At 57.1% G+C, this 18,958-nt stretch overlaps 4 protein-coding genes, 1 long non-coding RNA gene and 1 pseudogene across 9 annotated transcripts in view; 4 read left to right on the forward strand and 2 right to left on the reverse strand.

Annotated features, from left to right (window-relative positions):
* FLNC (filamin C) overlaps positions 1–3,099 on the forward strand; it is a 27,079-nt gene extending 23,980 nt beyond the window's left edge. For both annotated transcript variants that reach the window (XM_059171805.1, XM_059171806.1), the window contains 5 exons: positions 485–617; positions 714–890; positions 1,087–1,305; positions 1,872–2,081; positions 2,206–3,099. In XM_059171805.1, coding sequence (XP_059027788.1) covers positions 485–617; positions 714–890; positions 1,087–1,305; positions 1,872–2,081; positions 2,206–2,393 — 927 coding nt within the window. In that variant the 3' untranslated portion in view covers positions 2,394–3,099. The remainder of the gene's footprint in view (positions 1–484; positions 618–713; positions 891–1,086; positions 1,306–1,871; positions 2,082–2,205) is intronic.
* LOC131829735 (uncharacterized) overlaps positions 1–6,162 on the reverse strand; it is a 6,334-nt gene extending 172 nt beyond the window's left edge. Inside the window, exons 1-2 of one of the 3 annotated variants that reach the window (XR_009352971.1) lie at positions 6,076–6,162; positions 467–1,546 (exon numbers count right to left, since the gene is read on the reverse strand). This is a non-coding gene — a long non-coding RNA (uncharacterized LOC131829735). Of the gene's footprint in view, positions 1–466; positions 1,547–3,036; positions 3,312–6,028 lie in introns of those variants that run through there. The other 2 variants (XR_009352970.1, XR_009352972.1) reach the window with 2 other exon arrangements.
* On the forward strand, positions 391–462 carry LOC131830891 (U4 spliceosomal RNA; annotated as a pseudogene).
* Positions 6,163–6,278: 116 nt separating the features above from the next.
* Positions 6,279–8,785, forward strand: ATP6V1F (ATPase H+ transporting V1 subunit F). The gene is made up of 2 exons (XM_059171812.1): positions 6,279–6,536; positions 8,318–8,785. The coding sequence occupies exons 1-2, from the start codon at positions 6,379–6,381 to the stop codon at positions 8,517–8,519; spliced, it is 360 nt and encodes a 119-aa protein (XP_059027795.1). The 5' UTR covers positions 6,279–6,378; the 3' UTR covers positions 8,520–8,785.
* Positions 8,786–8,827: 42 nt separating this feature from the next.
* On the forward strand, positions 8,828–11,480 carry SPMIP1 (sperm microtubule inner protein 1). Its single transcript, XM_059171811.1, has 2 exons — positions 8,828–9,739; positions 11,371–11,480. Exons 1-2 carry the CDS (start codon positions 9,316–9,318, stop codon positions 11,478–11,480), a joined length of 534 nt encoding a protein of 177 aa, XP_059027794.1. The 5' UTR covers positions 8,828–9,315.
* LOC131829737 (collagen alpha-1(II) chain-like) lies at positions 11,227–17,315 on the reverse strand. Of its 2 annotated transcripts, XM_059171809.1 has the most exons (9): positions 17,132–17,315; positions 16,978–17,064; positions 16,739–16,900; positions 15,934–16,001; positions 15,485–15,588; positions 13,843–13,910; positions 12,368–13,534; positions 11,882–12,270; positions 11,227–11,795 (listed from the first exon to the last, which is right to left on the reverse strand). In XM_059171809.1, the coding sequence occupies exons 1-9, from the start codon at positions 17,255–17,257 to the stop codon at positions 11,693–11,695; spliced, it is 2,274 nt and encodes a 757-aa protein (XP_059027792.1). In that variant the 5' UTR covers positions 17,258–17,315; the 3' UTR covers positions 11,227–11,692. The 2 variants fall into 2 exon arrangements, with proteins under 2 accessions (XP_059027792.1, XP_059027793.1); XM_059171810.1 differs by lacking the exons at positions 15,485–15,588; positions 15,934–16,001; positions 16,739–16,900.
* Positions 17,316–18,958: the final 1,643 nt, after the last annotated feature.

Consider the following 18,958-nt stretch of genomic DNA (forward strand, 5'->3'; position numbering starts at 1 on the left):
GCCTCCCCGCCAGGTTCACCTTCACATACTCCCATCCCCAGCTGGCCTCCTTGTGCTTCTTCCAGTCCTTCCCCTTGACCCGCCTTCTCCAGGGAGCCCTGCCCAGGCCAATCTAGGCCACTCTTCCTTCCTGGGCCTCTGGGCCATACAGCATGATCAGGCACTGGCCTGCTTTATGGTGTAAGTCTTACCCCCTCAGCCAGGACAGGGTTTGTCAGCTCATCCCCCCACCGTGCCCAGCACAGCCAGGTGGGCCCACCTCTGGGCAGGTGGATGCCAAGGCGACAGGCCCAGCCCCTGCCTCCCACCTCCCTGAGCTGGGCCAGCAGCCTCTAGGCTAGGCGGGCAGCAAGAGCAGTGCTCCAGACCCTTCCAGGAGTCTGAGCACCAAGCTTTGCGCAGTGGCAGTATCGTAGCCAATGAGGTTTATCCGAGGCGCGATTATTGCTAACAGAAGTCTGAGCACCTTCTGTGGCCTCTGCAGGAGACAGGTCTCAGGGTGAACCAGCCGGCGTCCTTTGCAGTGCAGCTGAACGGTGCTCGGGGTGTGATCGATGCTCGCGTGCACACGCCCTCGGGCGCGGTAGAGGAGTGCTACGTCTCTGAGCTGGACAGCGGTGAGCTGGCCCTGGCCTTGTCCCCCCATGCCGGGCCCTTCTGGGGGATGGGGAGGGGAAGAACAAAGGCTTACTCACTAGCCCTCTGCCCAACAGACAAACACGCCATCCGCTTCATCCCCCATGAAAACGGCGTCCACTCTATTGATGTCAAGTTCAACGGTGCCCACATCCCTGGCAGTCCCTTCAAGATCCGTGTTGGGGAGCAGAGCCAGGCTGGGGACCCAGGCTTGGTGTCAGCTTACGGTCCTGGGCTTGAGGGAGGCACTACTGGTGAGTGTCTGGGTCTGGGGAAGAGGGCTGGATATTGGGGTACTCGGCTTCTGGTCCTGTACTGCCCTGACCCAGAGGGCTGAGGCGCTGCAGAGGTCTGCTGTGGGAGCCTGGGGCTCGGCTCAGCTCTGGGCCCCGGCTCAGCCCTGGGCCCCAAGCCCTTCCTGCCTACAGCCTTACTACCTCCAACCCCCAGGCGTGTCATCGGAGTTCATCGTCAACACCCTGAACGCAGGCTCAGGGGCCTTGTCTGTCACCATCGATGGCCCCTCCAAGGTACAGCTGGACTGTCGGGAGTGTCCTGAGGGCCACGTGGTCACTTACACTCCCATGGCCCCTGGCAACTACCTCATTGCTATCAAGTACGGTGGCCCGCAGCACATCGTGGGCAGCCCCTTCAAGGCCAAAGTCACAGGTGAGTGCCCTGGGTGGGGGGCATCCCTCCGGCCCAGCCTGGAGGACTCCAGTGGCCATTCACATTGAGTCACAGTCTGACGCGAAAACCACAGGCAGCTTAGCAGGAACAAGCAGGTCTGCCCTCACTCTGTGCTCCGTATGTGCAGCCGCAGAGAATCCGTTTCGAAGATCAAATTCTTCTCTTTACTGTTGCCCGTCACTTGATTTTCCGCCCACCTGGCTTCTAGGTATCTGGGTTTCTAGAGAGCAAAACTCAGTAAATACTTAGCAGGCTCTCCTTTCGGGAGCAGGAGTGAAGGAGTAGTTGGGTCTGTGATCTTTTTAAAGCAAGACTCTTACCCTGTGACTTGGGTTCCCAGGCCAAGCCAGGGTGAGAGCTGGAGCCACCCAAAACCCAGGACTTCAGGATGCCGGAGCTGGCGCACGCAGCCGGGCTCGCTGGGTGCCACAGCAAGGGGAGGGGACACGGCCCATGGGACTGTCAGCGTGGGGCCGAGGGCCTGCAGCTCAGGGGAAGGCAGGACTCCCCCCGCAGTCTGTGTTTACCCCAACTCTGTCCCTCAGGTCCCCGGCTGTCTGGAGGCCACAGCCTTCACGAAACATCCACGGTCCTGGTGGAGACCGTGACCAAGTCGTCCTCCAGCCGCGGCTCTAGCTACAGCTCTATCCCTAAGTTCTCCTCAGATGCCAGCAAGGTGGTGACCCGGGGCCCGGGGCTGTCCCAGGCCTTTGTTGGCCAGAAGAACTCCTTCACTGTGGACTGCAGCAAAGCAGGCATGCTGAGGGAGGACAGGGGTGGTGTCCCAGGGTGGGCCAGGGCACAGGGACAGGGGGATGGGGGATGCTGAGGGGCTGCGGGCCCCTGGGGTGACCCAGCCCTTTCGGTCTCCTTCTCCAGGAACTAATATGATGATGGTGGGTGTGCACGGGCCCAAGACCCCATGTGAGGAGGTCTATGTGAAGCACATGGGAAACCGGGTCTACAACGTCACCTACACTGTCAAGGAGAAAGGGGACTACATCCTCATCGTCAAGTGGGGCGACGAAAGTGTCCCTGGAAGCCCCTTCAAAGTCAATGTGCCCTGAATCCCGGAAGTGCCTCCCCCAGCCTCGGCCCCCACCTCCGGCCAACGCACTCACACTCACACACAAACACACACGCAAGTACCACACCTAGAAGCACACGCAGAATCAGACCACAAACACCTGCCTGGGGTGAGGGACGGGCGGCACAGCCTCCCTACCCCGCCATGCCCCCCCGGGCTTGGAGGACCTCACCTGTCTCAGGGCAGTGTTCCTCCCATCGAATGTGACACATGAGGGTGGGCTAGGGGTTGGGAGGGGGTGAAGGAAAGCCCTGAGTTTTCTGGTGGGGCTGAGGCCAGCGGGAAGCATGTGTTTGGGGGTGTCTGCGTGTGTGAGAGGTCACCCTCAAACTGCACTGCCGGCCAGACCACCTTGCTGCTAAGGACTGTGTCTGGCCCCTCTGGTGGCCACAGGACTTGGAGAAGAAAGCACAATCAGAGGAGAAAACAGACCCAGACCCAGCAGCAGCGCTGGACGTGGCCTGGCCCTGGGCGACCTCTAGCTGCCCAGCCAGGCTTCCTGGAGGACTGCTTTCTCTCTCTCTCTCTCTCTCTTTTTTTTTACGGTTGCACAGTTCTGCCCCATGGGGGGCCTTTTTTACACATTGCGAGGCCCAGCTTTCTGGGGGGACTTTTGCACATACCATGCGGCTCTGCTGGGAGTCGCTTTTGTGGAAAACTCCAAATAAAGTGCGGCCTGTCGCGGAGGCTGGGCTGTTGTGCGTGTGCTTTCTACAGGTGGCCGCCATCCGTCTGGGGAGGGCTGGGGCTGTGAGGGTACCTGGAAGGACCAATGACAGGTCCCTCCAGGATTAGTCCTCCAAACCCTAGAGAGCTGGCCGTTGGGACAGGGAGGTGAACGCTGTTCTGGAAGACTGTCCTAGGGCTCCTGGGAGGCCAGCTTCCCTTTGGCCTGATCTCAAAAATGTTAAAAAAAAATTAGGTCCTTAGAACAGTGAGCACAGACTCAAACAGGAAATGTTCCTCACCCAGCAAGCAGGCAGAACCCCAAACAAACCCAGGAACCTACAATCCAGCTAAGGCCAGGGTCAGGTCTGGATCTGCTCTGGCCCCGCCAGCATTTCTGACCTCGCTCAGGACTCCAACCGGAGCCAGTCTCCTCACTGGTAACCCTGGCCTGAGCTCTTCCCTTGGTCTCCCTGGCCCACGACCATCTGCAGGCGGCACCTGCGGCCGGCCCTGCTTCAGGCTCCCCAGCTCATGGACCCCTGAACTACTCTTGGAGACCCTCCACCGCCGCAATTGGCCCCCCTAGCCCACCAGCCTCTTCGTGAACATAATCTCACCAGCTCACAGCCCCCTGAACTAGCCTCCCTGGCCCTAAGCCTTTTCACTTAACTTCCCGGCAGCCACTTACCTGAGCCTCCCCGGCAGGCTTGCTTCCTCTACTAGTCTCCCTGGCCCGCCGGCTCTCTCCCCCTAGTTGCCCTGGCCCACTGGCCTCTCCCCTAACCCCGCCAGACTCCCTGGCCTGCCAGTCTCTCCCTACAGCCTCCCTGGCCGCAGCCAGTTCTCTCAAACCCACCCTCCACACTGCAGCCCAAGAGGCTCACATCTAAAGGAATCTGCCCTCTCTGGTTCAGGGCCCTTCTGCAGCTCCCTCTGGTTCTAGGCTAACGTCTAGTCTTCCTAACAAGACCTCTAAGTTCACACACCAGCTTTCCCCACCAGTTCATGCAAGAAGTCCTAAGTCAGCGCGCCCACTCCACACCACACTCTCTACTCCAACCCCACTTTACAGCTTCTAGCTTCCTGGGCAGCCATGCTGCAGATTGGGTCTGTGCCTGGGAACACCCTTACCTCTCCACCCTCTGCATCTTCCCGGCTCCCTCTCTGTCCCTCCTGGATCTGCCCCCGACAAACTGCCCCAAGACACATCTCTGCATCACTACACTGATCTGTGACTTTTTATTTACACACCCCTCTCCCAGCCTGAGCTCCCTGACTCTGGAAGGTCTCATATAGACAGGTGTAACACACGAATAAATGAGTAATTCAGTAGCCAGAGCAGGACAAAGACGCATTTCACACAATTGACCCCCCAACTCTAGACCTGCCCCTGGACATTCAGTACATAGTGGTGGGTCAGGGAACAACACCTTCCTCACCTCTTTACTCAGTAGCCTATCTGCCTCTGGGCTCTTTTTAAAGTTTCTTCTTCCCTTCACTACCTCCTCGCTCTGAATCCTGCTCCCATAAGACCCTCCAGGGCCTCTCTTAGGTTTGCCTCCCCATCTTGCAGGGAGCTCCTTGAGGAATGAGATCATATTTTATCAAGCTTGTGTCCTCAGCCTCCTCATGGCCACATGTGATAAACGCTGGTTGAATGAATGAGTGTATGGTAAGTGTGCCCAGCTCTTTACTCTACTTGATAAAACCTCTGAAGGCAGGATCCATTCTCTTAAGTACCAACCCCCTGTGACCACTGTGGACCAATTCTGTGCCAGGCACTAAACCAGGTGCTTCTACACACACCCCTCCTCATTCTCTACCCTCTCACCCCACTCACCCCAGGTGTGAGCGCTTTCCTGAATGGCCTATTGGCCCCCTGCTCAGCATCACCTACTTCCCACCTGTTTATAGACATCCAGCCCAGCTGCTCTTCCCCAACCAAAGCATTGCTCTGGGTGCTGAGCACTTATGGGCTCTAGTCACTTAACCCTAACAGCCTTGTCAAGGGGGTGAGCATACTATACTATCTGAAGAACTTGAGGCCTTGAGAAATTTGGGTGATAAATCCAAAATCATACTTCTAAGTAGCAAGGCCAAGATTCAAACCAGGTGTGCCCAAGCCCCAAGCCTTTCATACAAATAACCACCAGCTGAGGCCATCTCGGTGTCTCAAGCAGTCTAAACTCACAAACCACACGCTGAATGCCAGGACACCTGTTGGCTAAAATGGAGGAGGAAAGGGTGGCCCTTTCTCTTTCGGTGTGTATCTCACAGAGGTCACTCTCTCAGGGATGTTACTGCTATCCATCTAGCTGCAATGGCCAGAAGCCTGGAAGTCACTTGGATCTCTACTTCAATCCCCAAACACATCCAATCTGAAAACCAGTTTTGCCCATTCTGCTCTAAATATCTCTTGACTCCATCTCCTCTTCCCCATTCTCACTATCACGACCGGAGTTCGGACCACCATTATCTCTTACTGCAATGGTATCCTTCCAGTCTTGCCTCTGCACACAGCACTGTGACAGCACTATCTTTAAAACATACATCTCATGACCTCATTTTCCGGCGACTTCAGGATACTTTGTCCTCAGGATAACTTTCAGATTCTTTACCTTTGCTTGAGGGCACTTATGCCCTCTAGTCACTAAGCCTTTGCATATGCTGTTCCTCTTGCCTAGGACGCCCTCTTGTTCTTATTTCTATCTCCTGAATCCTTCTGGCCATCTTCTTTGCGCACACCCTCAGCCCAGTGGGCTAGTTACTCCTTCAGTGGATGCTTCCAGATCCTGCTCACATTTTAGCAATTAACACACTGCTTTGTAATTGCCTGTTCACTTGAATCCCTACCTCACTAGTCAGTCACGATTAACTTGTTCAATCTTTTATCCACTAAACAAATATGTACTAGCTGTTACCTCTGTGCCATAGTTAAATACTTACATACGAGACACAGAGCTGGACATTACCGTGGAGAACAGAAACCTCACCTTCTCTTCCGGGCTCCAGATTAGTTTTAGCAGGAGGCTCAACAGGTTTATAGAACCAGCGACGGAATGCGCTTGCGTGAGCCCGTGTTGCCGCGCGTACTTCTGGGAATCGTAGTCCCCAGGTTCGGGCCTCTATAGCGCAGGCGTATTCAGATTGAGACCGTTTTACTATTGATGCGCATGTCCCGGGAGGCGGAGTGGTGAACTGCGCATGTCTAAGGGGTGGAGGTGCGGTCGAAAAGGCGGCGCACTGCGGAGGTGGGGCATCGGTGACTCCCGGCAGTCGCGGACCTGCCTGCGAGAATGGCGGGTAGGGGGAAGCTAATCGCGGTGATCGGAGACGAGGACACGGTGACTGGCTTCCTGCTGGGTGGCATAGGGGAGCTTAACAAGAACCGCCAGCCTAATTTCCTGGTGGTGGAGAAGGATACAACCATCAATGAGATCGAAGACACTTTCCGGTACGGTAGCCCGCGAGGCCTGAATGGGACCCTTTGCCTTGGGTGGGAACGCGGAGAGCAGGCGGGGGCGGCGCTGGGACCCGGCGGCCGGGCCTGCGCTGGGCTTCCGGGCCCCGACACCGAGGGTCAAGGAAGGTGGTCCGGCAGCCCTTCCGGAGGAGGCCTCTGTGCTCCAAGTTCCCTTTTGGGGCTTGGGAGAACCCGGGCTATGTCAAGTCGTCATCTTCACATGACTGTGTCAGGAAAGAAGGGGAACAGAGCTCATGACGGGCGCCGCCCCAGGGTCGCGTCTCAGCTCCGCCCACGTTCGCCCCCAGCCTTGCTAGCACTCGGCTCTTGCGGATTGGCATGTAAAGGAACCACGCACTCATCGGGAACACCTAGGCAGTGGGGTCGGGGTGGAGGTTCCTTGTGTTTTCACGTCCCTTAGAGGCTAACAACAATTCTGTAAGGTAGGGGTTATCGTTCGCCTTTACAAGTGGGAAAACTAAAGCTCAGGGAGGTTACGTACTCAAGTACGTACCATTTGGAAGAGAGGGAGAGGGTTTGAACCCAGTCCCAACTCTCTTAAGCCAAGTCCACGCTTTGCTTGTACAGTTCCCTCACGCTTAGAATCTCCCATTGTCCTGAGTGCAGCAACCAGATAACCAGGACAGTGTCCTGCTTCCGGCTAAGATCTTGCATTTGAAGTTCTTATTTCTTGCCCTGGGACAAGAGTAATAGTTTGGTAGTGTGAATGCAGGCATGCCCCTTAAACCAGGAAGTGAGACTTGAATTGAGAATGCCAGCCCCTATGCTTTCTCACCCTTCTCTAAGGTCCCTGTTGCCAAGTCTCAGGGACATACCACGTTTACCTGTTTTTCCCTACACAGTCAGCCCTGAGATGCAGGCTCAAACTGGTTCCTGCTGCCTGCGGTGTGAAAGGCCCTCAACTGGCCTGATCTCTAAGCATTCTGGCAAAGTGACCCAAGTTACCATGAGAGAAGGACAGATTTTACTCCAAGAACTTTCCATGCTTCTATCCAAAGGGACCCAGAGATCATCGGGTCTAACCAGCTGTAGTGCCTGGCACAGAGCAAGCACTCAGTAAAATTAGTTTTTAATATTTTAATTAACTAATGTATGGGTGATGACAAAGAAGGGAGATCCCAGTCTAGGCTCTCTCTCTGGGGAAAGTATGATTTTCCTCCTTTTGTCTGTATTCTTGGCTCACACCAAACTTCCCCTCTGATCCATCCGCCAGCCTCATCAGCATAGACGTTAAGGCCTTTAGTGGTCTCATCAGCCTCCTTAAAAAAAAATTGTTTTCCTTTGAAAAGTTAAAGTATTCATGTGGTTTGCAAACTAATATTTAAAAGGTTTAGACATTGAAAAGTCTTATTCCTATCGCACCCCGTCTTTTTCAACTTCATTAACCTCCTTTCTCCACCCCTGTAAACACTTAATTGCTTATTTACCTTTTTCTGCTTTTTCTTCATGTACATACAGAGGGACAGACATGCATATTCTTAACCCTCGTAGCATACAGAATATGCCAGCATGTGCCCTAATCTTCAGCACCAGTTCACGTGGAAGCCTTCCAAGCAGGGGAGGTAGAAGCCGACCCTGACAGCCAGGGCCCTTAGATTTTGTAATGAAGTTGATCCTGGTTAGAGTGGAGAGAGTTTAGCTAGCAACCTTTGCCCTTGAACTCTGCGGTTTCTGGGTCAAGCCCATTCCCCTCTACAGCCGAGCGTCACCACCTCACAGTGGACTGCCTGGAATCCCTTCTCTCTCAACAGGCAGTTTCTAAACCGGGATGACATTGGCATTATCCTCATCAACCAGTACATCGCAGAGATGGTGCGGCACGCGCTCGACGCCCACCAGCGCTCCATTCCAGCTGTTCTGGAGATCCCGTCCAAGGAGCACCCCTATGATGCCGCCAAGGACTCCATCCTGCGCAGGGCCAGGGGCATGTTCACGGCCGAGGACCTGCGCTAGGGCCTTCCCCACAGCCAGGCAGCTTCTCCCCAGGCTTGCCGTCAGCCCTTCTCTAAGTTGTGAGCCCCAGCCCCCTGCCCCTTCCCATTCCACGAAGAGGCTAAGCGAGGGGCTTCCAGGTTGCTGGGGCTCTGCCATTAAAGTCGAGCCTGGTTAGCGAACAGGAAGCCTTGAGTGTTCTCTCTCCACTACCTCTTCCCTGTGCTGTTACACAGTGTCATTGTTGATGTTAAATTAAAAAAGTAATATTCTTGTTTCTCTCCGAACTGAGGCTGGGTGCTACATGGGATGAGGCCCTTGGGGGGATTAGATTGGCCAAAGATTCAGGCATAGCAAAATTGGACCAGGAAGACTGTGCCAGGAGGTCTCAACTCAAGGATGGATCTTTTGAATCAACAGTGACCTGCTCTGGTGGGGAGGAATGGGAGAAGGCTTTGTGCCCAGGCCCTTGGTTCCCCCACTTCAGTGTCTCTTGGGCTAGGAAAGGACCTAACCCCAACGGATGGAAGCAGAAACACAGGAAACCTAGAAGCCTGTGGTATTAGACCGAGCCTGGGTCCTCCAAGAGGCTTGGAGATCAAGGGTCTTAGCCGATGGGCTCTGGCCTGAGGTTGCCTCTGGAGTGAGGCGTGTGAGGTCTGCTCCAGGCAGGGCGAGTAGAACCCTGGCCCTGTGTGAGGTGAGGCCTGGTTGCCGGGTGACTGCCTGTGGCGGCCCCTGCTGTCAGAATGACTGTGCTTGCTATTGCTCACCCCTCGGGGACAGACAGCCAGGTACTGCTGTTTCCCCTGCTACCATGTCACGGCAGCTCAACATGGATACGCTGCGGCAGAACTTTTGGAAGGAGGAGTATCTGCGGGAGAAGATGTTGCGCTGTGAATGGCACCGCAAGTATGGGACGATGGTGAAGGCCAAGCAGAAGGCTAAGGCGGCAGCGCGCCTACCCCTCAGACTGCCCACCCTGCACCCCAAAGCCCCACTTCCACCTCCACCAACCCCCAAAGCGATGCCAACCAAGGCCCCCAGCCCTGCGCTGGAGACCCCTACTATTCAGTCAGAAATGTACCCAGTCCCGCCTGCCACCCGGGCTCTGCTGTATGAAGGCATCTCCCACGACTTCCAGGGGCGCTATCGCTACCTCAACACCCGAAAACTGGACATGCCAGAGATGCGCTACATCTTCCCCATCACCACCAGCTTCACGTACGGCTGGCAGCTGGGTGAGCCCCAACCTCTCCACAATCATCCCCCTCATGAACACAGAGCCCCTGCCCTGAGAGGCAGGCCATGCTGTCAGCACTAGGCACGCGAGACGTGGTTGGGGGTGTCCATTCTAGTGGGGGGTCCAGGCCGTGAACATAAGACAAAGAACCCATTTGAAAAGGACCAGTTCCATGATGAGACTAGGGAGTGATGGGGGAGATGGCAAGGGATGGGTGAGGCTTTAAGCTGGATTGTCCAGGCAGGCCTCTCTGGGGACCTAACAGAAGTTAAGTGACACAAAGGAGGAAGTTGGATTTTATTCAAGTGGGAGATGAAGCCACAGAGTGTTTTAAGCCCGTGAATGGTAATGGTAGGGTACTAACTATACTGTAAGTAACGGCCTTTCCTGGGAAAGAGTCAACTCTAGCAGCTGAGGTCTGCATCTGTTGGGTCACCCTGGCAGGAGAGGACGATGGCTTGGGCAAGGGTGATTAGCAGTAGAGCCGAGGAACATTCAGGCTCTGTTTTGGAGGAGGAGTCATGAAGCCTGCTGATGGACTGAATGACAGAAGGGGAAAGGAGGCTGTGGCAAAGCCCGGGTGTTGGGCCCAAGCGCCTGGACAGGGAAGATGGGGAGGAGCAGGGCTGGAGGGTGTGTGAAGACAGGTGGGTCCTGGCCGTGCTGGAGGGGCCAACGAGGCGGCTGTGTATGGAGGTCCCCTCTCTGGAGGGAGGTCCGAGCCGAAGATGCAAGTTTGGGGGTCATCAGGATGTAGGTGCTATTTAAAGCCTGAGGTTGGGTGGGCTCACCCGGGGAACTCCAGGAGCTGGAATGTGACACGAGACACAGGGGGTACAGAGAGGGGTAGGGAGATGATGTTGGTGGGCAGGCTGTCCACCTGGACCGAGTCTGCTTTCTCTGTGAGGCTGAGAGTCAAGGTTGTCCACCTGGAGGAGAGGGGGGAGGCAGTGGTGTAGCTGGAGATGGAGAGTTAAATGGCACAGGAAAGGGAACATGCCCGCAAGTGTGGCAGGACTGCTGGGTGAGGCTGTGTCCTTTGCTCTCTGTGCTCCTGAGTTGCAAGTGAGGCAGCTCAGTCATGGGTCGCTGTCCGTGTGTGTGTGTGTCGTCGGCGGCCCCCGCCCACCCGCATGCTTGAGTGCCGGGGCGAAAAAGGTGGATGTTTGGGGATAAACACGGCTGATGTTTTGCCTAAAGATTTCCCCCACTTTCCTTAGGGTACTAAACGGAAGAGGAAAAGAGGAATTTTCCCACAAAAGCAGAAAGCATGTCCCAAAAGAGCAGGAGTTAAAAGGAAACCCTCTCTCTCCCAGAGCCGTCTAGCTTTGTCTGTCCCCATGACCAGCACTGCTGGGTGTCCTGCCACCGGCTCTGTGGAGGAGCCTGAGGTGGGAGAAATGAAGGCACGTGACAGACTGGCCAGTTGGGCCATCCCTGCTGGTCTGGACCCCCAGCTGGTTCCCTGTTTGCCCACAGCCAGTGTTCCTCAAAAGTACCTTTTATTCCTTCACACTTCCAACGTAGACACAATACAGGCAGATTCCTAGGGCTTCGTAGGCAGGGCTCCCACGCTCCGCAAGTTCCCTTTCCCAGGCCCCATTCCTGGCCTCTGACATATTTCCGCAGGCCCCCCAGTGAAGCAAGAACTGGTCTCCTGTAAGATGTGCCGCATTGAATCGTTCTTCCGAAAGAATGGGGTCTTCTCGCTGCTTGACCCTCAGGACCTGGCTCTCTGACGGTGGCCAGGCAGTGGACTGAGCGAGGGAAGAAGAAATAACATGCCTCCTGGTGGGGCTGAAGCTGCTGTGTGTGTCCGTGTGTCTGGCCTCCCAGGCCCTGAGGCAAAGTTCTGGGCCTTTCTTGGAACCACCTCTATTCTGCCTTTGCTGGCCTGCCTTTTGCTGGCTTTTTCCTTAATCCCCATCTTTTTCATCAGCCGTTTGAGGATTCAGCAACGACTCAAGGGGGCTGTGAAGAGTGGGCGCTCCTCTCTAGGCAAGGGCTCCTCAGCGCCAGGAGGCCACAGTAGCTGCTGGAAGCTCTGGGTGTTCCTGGGTGAGAGTGGCCCGTCATCCCAGAGGCCAGAAAAAGGGAACAACCCTCCCTCCCCCATCAGCGTCCCTGGCCTCCCCCTCACCTGGCCCCTATGGCCCGCAGCCGCCAGGTCCTCTCCTGGAGCCCTCGCTGCAGCTGCTCCCGCAGGGCCCGTCGCTGCCCCACCGCGTCCTCCTGCGGTGGGCCGAGCGCTGAGTCCCCGGGCGCCTGCCTGGTGGGCCGGAGGGAGCCAGCAGGAGGCAGCACCCAGCAGATGCGCCCCTCCTGCTGTTGGTCTGTGTCGGTGCTGGTGCGCGACAGAAGGGACCCAGGAGGCGCCCCCACCCACCCCTGCCCTGGCAGGATCGCGGGGGCCCCGCCGTCTTCTCCCGTGAGTCTTGCCTGTGGCGGGAGCTGGGCCGGGCTGGGTGGGGGCCCCAGAGGGTGCACCCGGCAGTGGCGGTTCCAGGCGAGCCGGAGGCGTTCCAAGACCTGCGGGAGGCGGCTGTCAGCGGCCACCCGGGTCCGCCCCACGTGTTCCTCATGCCTCTCGTGCCCCAGGCTGGCCCGGCGCGGCCCGGGTACGCACCCAGAGCCTCTGCTGCTCGCGGGCCTGTCGCCCCCGGCGCCTGGCCGCGAGGTGCAGCTCCAGCAGCCGCTGCAGGGCGGTCTCCTTCTGCGCCGCGCTCACGGCCACCGACACCTTCTCCCGGTCTGGGAGCCTGGGCCATGCGGCCTTCGAGGCACCGGGGGCCTCCGCGCCACCCCTCAGCTCCCCGACAGTGCCCAGGAGCCTAGTGGAACCGCCGGGCACCTGCTCCTCCGTGCCCGGGCTTCCTTCCAGGCCCCGAAGCCCGTGTGGGTCGGGCACCGGCCCTGGGCGCCCTGGGAGAGCCAGGGGGTGCCCCTGCGGGCCCAAGCCCCCGATGCCTGGGGCCGCTAGCTCCTCGGCCTCTGGGCCTGGGAGCCTGGGCGGTGGAAGGGGAGGCCGCGCCCCCTCCTGGGCGGCCCTGGGGTCTCCTGTGGCCGGCTTTGGGCGGTCAGTTTGGCCCTGCGTCAGCTGGGTTGTCCTTTTCCCGGAGCCAGGGCTCTCCCTTCCCCCAGGCTGAGGCTTCTGTTCTCCCGGGGACTTGCAGAAATCCCTAGAAATTCTCAGGGAACCGCCTTCCTCTGGGGGCTGTGTGGGCGCCTCTCCCGCAGCCACCCCCCAGGCTTGTGAGACTCGACCTGGGGAAGCCCAAAAGCTCTTCACTTCCAGACCCTGAGTCTCCTTCTGCGGCTCCTGCAGGACCTCTTTTCTCTGGCACTCAGGGCTGTTGTGTCTTTGACCTTGAAGACACTCTCTCCTCTCACTCTGGGGAGCCTTCCCCCGGGGATACACGGAGGCTTCCTCCCTCAGAGCCTGAGTAGCCTCCCCACTCTGACCCTGGTGTATCTTCTCTCTCGGACTCAGAATTTCCTTGCTCTCCCCCCTGGGGGCCTCCCCTCTCTGACCCCCGGGGCGCTCTTCTTTCTGCTCTAGAGGCTCCTGCTCTCTCTGCCTCTGAGGAATCTCAATCCTCAGCAGTTTCTGAAGTTCTGCCCTCTCCTGGCCCAGGCTCCAGTCCAGCCCCTCAGGGGGATCTTGGGGTTCTGACAGGCCCTGGGAGGGCAGGCCTGAGGGTCTTAGAGACACGAGCTTCCTCCCCCATAGGCTTGTGGACGGCCTTTGGGTTGTAGGTCGGGCTTGTCTTCTCTCTCCTCTCTGGGCCAGGTCCTGGGAAGGAAGAGCATTTGGGCCCAGGCTTGTGAGGGAATCCCCACGCCAGGGCTACTTTCCCCAAGCGACCCTGGAGACTTCAGAGGCTGTCCCAGTGGACCTCATTTCCATTACAGCCCTTGCCTGACTCCTGAACTCGATAAGCCTACTGTATGTAGTGTAAACGGTGCTTCAGGGAGGGCCCCTTCTTCTACCAGCTTACAGGAGGTGGCATCACTTCCCCCCAGTAGCCTCCTCTAAGGCAGACCCCACCCCTGCTATCCCCAATCTGAGAGGGCCTTTGCCCAGAACATTTTGACTCTTACCTTGGACTCAGAGCTTCCTGGGTCCCCAAAGCTACTGCTGGTGGTGGGGTTCGGCTCTTGTAAGCCATCTGAGGGAGAAAGACCAATGTCAGGAACCCTCTGGTCATGTCCCAGCCCCTCACACACATTCCACCTAAACTGAATGAGGGAGTCCCCAGCACATAAGGGGAAGGGGACACCCTGACGACTGATGTTTGAACTTCAGCGCTGTCGCAGCTCATTGGTCCACCTTTCTTTAAACTCCCTGCCATGTGCCAGCTTGTTGGACTGGCCTGCCAACAGCCCACCACACCTTCCTCATCCTCCCAGCCAAGGCAGAGCACCTCAGAGGAACATGAGCAGAACCTGCGCACCCTTGTCCTCAAAACCTCCACGGGATGCCCGGGGGTGGGAGTGGGGTGGGGGGAGGGTCTGTTGGCCAGGCTTGTCAGTGCCTTATAAGGGCACCCCACTTCCTCCTCATGGGCCATCTAGGCCCATCAAGAAACCCACTGTATGCACCTTACTTTGCTGTTATTAAGAAAAATCCTCTTTAGGTCTTTCTTGGTTGCTGACAGTAAAAATCAAAAGAAACTCAAATGAAATTTTAGGCTGAAGCCTGCCCTAAAAACTGCAAGTTTCATAATTAACAAAAAGAACTCTAAAAATAAAGATAGGAAACGTCTCTGCTCCCGTGCAGCTGTGAAGGAAGGAGAGTCATTCTGCATCCCTAAAACTGTTAAAAGAACTTGATTTCTTAAGATCCTAAATGGAGAACGTTCACAAGAATATTTCATCTATGCAATGTGGATGTGTGAATATTCACAACAGTAACCAAATGGGTATGTTCTTTGTGAAAATGTCTTTCAAACAAAGGAGTCTGATAAGACTCCCAAGCCTTTAGAAATGATTGCCACGAACAGTGAACATAACCCCCAACCCCCATCCCCTCACAATTCTAATCTTTTGTCTTACTTGATAACTTATTTCTCTGGTTATAAAGTTGTAACTGATACTTCTGTATTCCCAAGAGATCTTTGCCTTGGAAAAATCTGTCGATCAGAAAAACAAGCGTTGGCTCTTTGCTTTTTCTCTCACGTGCATGATGCGACAACGAGAGGCTTATGGCTCAACTAGGTTTATTTAACCAAAAATTCGAGAGTCTGTTTCATTCAAATTAATAGGCCCAGGGTTCACAGCATCTATCCCATGGGATTCTAATTGCCTGTTTATGGTTATACCCTCACTAAGCTGTGAGCCCCGCAGTGACAGGGACCAAATGATAAGGCCAATGAGGCCAACATGATCTGTATGTTCCCAGTGCCCAGCGGGGAGGGGGAAGGGGTGGCAAACAGGTGACATGTGCTGCTGTTCCATTCCCTCCTCCCTGGGCCACTGCACACAGCCGTTGCCAGCACTCCCTCCCCGGAGCCCCAGTTTAGCTTCAGAATCCTGGACCCAGTGCCTGAGACAGCTGGTACTGAACAGGTAGAACTGGGACATAAAATAAAACCTACTTCTTGTCCCCGGGTGCTCCTTGGCACCCAATAAGAAGTATGAGATGAAGAATGACTGAGAAGGGGGCTGGAATCGGGGCACTTGGGATGAGGACTTCCCCCCACCTCCCCATCTTGCCTGGCTACCAGCCAGGGAGTCCGCGTACCCGGTGTAGGCTCTGCAGGCATGGGAGGTCTCTCCCACCGGGGGTCTCTGTCCCTCCTAGCTTCGCCCAGATCCAGGGCCCATGATGGGTCTACTGCCTGCCCCCTGCAGGGGTCAGAGGCTGCCTCAGAATCACCCTTGTAGCCCATTGGCTCTGGAAGCAGGAGGCAGCCTATCTGTCTCCCCACCCCAATGCCTGAGCCCAGTCCAGGGTGGTCTCTCCCAGCTCGGTCCCCACCCCTGTGTCCCAGGAGCTGGAACTCGGGGTCACCCTTTCCAGGGGCTGTGGGGTAACCCTATGGGTACAACTGAGTGAGAACCCCAAGAGGAATGTTGGGCACAAGGAAGAAGTGCTAGGCAGGACCGTGGAAAGAGATAGAAGAAGGGTCCAGTGTTTGGCGCTTCTGTGTGGCAATACAAACTGGACAGTTTCCTGGGAGAAAGACTCACCCGTCTGGAAGCTGGTGGGTCTGGCTCAGAGAGTCCCCAGCCTGAGGCAGTGGGCACAGCCTGGAACTCTGGAAAGTTGGAAGGTGCCCCAGTCCACAGGGGCTCATCCCCTGTGTGGTGGGCAGCCTTGAAGATGGCCCACGATCAGCCCTCCTCCTGGTGTCCGTGCCCATGTATGACCCTGCTCTCTCCCCCTCCTCGTGAGGAAACAGGTCACTCCCACCCATGCGAGCCTTCAGAAGAGACCTCTGTTCTGGCCAACAGTGCTGGCTGGGCCCTCCCTTAGCGGTTGCCCACTAACACCCCCACTCACTACAGCTGAGGATGCCTCAGCTCTCAGAGGGGGCTGCCAACCTGCCCCAAGAGCCTCTGACCATTGGTGACTGAGACCCCGGGCCTCTGGGCCTCTGCCCTCAGGAGCCAAGCCAGGCTTGCTTTCCTCCCACACTGCAGCCATGTCTAAAGCCTTCGAGATGTCATCACACCACTGATTTGATCAAGATGGTCATTAGTTGTGCAACGGTAACATCAGGCTGTATGTAATGAGCAGGTCCTGGGCACTAGGCAACATGCAAAACCTTCATGTGGATGAGTTCACTGGGGCTCCCTCCGAGTAAGATCGATTACCTTCCCCATTTCGTAGCTGAGGGAACAGAGGCTTACATTCCCCAGGGAGCATCGGTACAGAGACAGAACCCAGGCCCATCTGTGTCCGAAGCCCCTACTTCTCCCACCTCCTTCACGACCACCATCACCCTAATGTCACACTGACCACCCCCCCGCCTCCAGCCAGGCCCCTGCTCACCCTGCTGGCCCACCGCTCAGGGTCCCCGCCTGTCCCACCATGGGGCTTGCTGCGCTGGCTCCATACACACCGGGCCTGGCCCCTCAGACCACAGAACTGGGGCCAGTGGGGCCAGAAGAGGCTCAGCCCTGCCCCAGTCAGCAGCTCCAAGTCCCACAGGAGCTGCAAAAAGATGGGGCGCCAGGGTAGGAAGGGGTACCCACTCTGCCCTCTGCCACGCCCCTTGGCCAGCCCCCTACCTGCTCCTGGGCCCTCCGGCTCCACTCCATCTCCAGCAACACAGTGGGCAGCTCCAGTCCTGAGCGACAGGCCCGACTCTCTCGCACCTGTGGGGGACGAGATGGAGTCAGGCCTCCGCCTGGCCCTTCAGAGGCCATGCCCCACCTCCCTCACCTGCTGCAGGGCAGCCTGGAGCTGGCCCAGGGCTGCAGGGCGTCCAAAGAGGTGCTGGTACAGGGCTAAGGCCTGCCTGTGGCTGCAAGGGAGCCATGGGCCCACAGGTTCGGCTGTCTGCTCCATGGGGAGGGGGCGCCAGAGCAGGTGTCCCCTCCCTTCCTCCCTCTCCTCTGCTGCGCGAGCCGAGCCGAGCCGGGAGAGGGGAGGACCAGGGAAAGAGGAGGAGACAAAGGCTCCCAAGCTCAGTAATGCAGGGACCTGACATGTGAGCCGGGGCCTGGACCCCAGCCAAGTCTCAGGGAGCCTCAGCCTGCCTTTGACCTGGGGTTCTTGGCTGTAAGGGGCGGCAGGGCAGGGCAAGGCCTGTGCTGAGAGCATGTGTTGCATGTGTACATATGACGCTGGCAATGGTGCTCCATCCACGTAACCCGCCCCACGCGGGCCACAGCCACCGACGGCGCACTTACTGTGCGAAGTGGGTCCCAGCCTCCCCATCCGGGTCTACGGAATCCATGCCGCCCCACAGAGGCGAGGTGCCCTAGCTAATCTGGGGTGTTGTCTTCTTCCTCAGGAGGCAGGTGGACGTGATGATGAATGGGCTGGGGGTAAACGTGGTCTGGGGAGGGGGCAGAAGCCACCACAGGCAGGACAAGGGCGAGCACTTCCCAGGTGCCTGCTCCATGGTATCCAAGTGCAAGGTGCTGGCCCCGGGTCACTCTGCTGACTCATCCGACACACGAGATGCAGCAGGTTGAGGGCATGGTTTGTGTAGGTTATGTCAAGGTCAGGGACAAGGACACAAGCTGGTCTGTCATTGCCACGTCCCCTGCTGTCGGGAGCAGCCCTGCGTACCCGCTGCTTTGCAGCCGCTCAGCGAGAGCCCAGGGCTGCCTCTGCTCCCTGGGCCTTGGCACACGTGGGCTGAGCTGGCCAGACAGCTAGTCTCGGGTCAGTCCAGCTCTCCCTCCACTGCTGCTGAAAGGTTAGGGAGCTGGCAGTAGAATGGGGTACCCCCTCATCTTTTACCCAAGGCCCCTATGTCACCAAAACAGAGTCCTTTTTGCCAAGAGACTTTTCAAAGAAATAGACTTATTTTTTATTCCCAAACCAATGTTTTTTCCCCTACAAGGATGTCCGCTCCTCACACCACCATCCAGGGTGGGCGTGGCTGTGAACGCACACAGGGGCCCACGCGTGTGCTGCGTGTGTTTACCTGAGTTTCTGAGGAGTGTGCATATGCACATGGGTGCATACGTGTGTTCATATGTGTGTTATGTGATGTGTGTATTATGTGCATATTATGTGTGTATTATGTGCATGTGTGTGCGTGTGTGTGCGTGTGTGCCTGTGTCCGTATTTCCTCATGGTCTGTTGTGTTTCCTGTCCCCCATCCCAGGCAAGGAGTCCCTGTCACCAGCTCTTAGAGAGGCCCTGGATGCACCTAGCCTCCCCAAAGTCGAGAGGAGAGGGAACACCACGTGAGGTCTGAGCCCCTTTTCTATGCTCCTCAGCGCCCCCACAGGATTCTACGTGAATCACCGAGGGACCAACATGGGGACCATGGGCCATGCTTGAGACATCATGTGAGCACAGAGCTGAGACGGAGATACCTAGGTCTTCCTGCTGTCCCGTGCAGGTTTTCCCAGGCAACGCCAGGGTATGGCAGGCACTGGCAGCCCAGGCAGCTGCGAGAAGTGAGCAAGGTCCAGGGCTCAGTTCCCACAGCTGCCACCTCTCGGATTCGGGGGACACAGACCACTGGACCCCATGTTCCAAGCAGCCCACGCCACCATCTAACACCAGAAGAAAACACACACACACAAG

Source organism: Mustela lutreola, chromosome 4, assembly GCF_030435805.1.
Source record: "Mustela lutreola isolate mMusLut2 chromosome 4, mMusLut2.pri, whole genome shotgun sequence".
NCBI lineage: Eukaryota > Metazoa > Chordata > Mammalia > Carnivora > Mustelidae > Mustela > Mustela lutreola.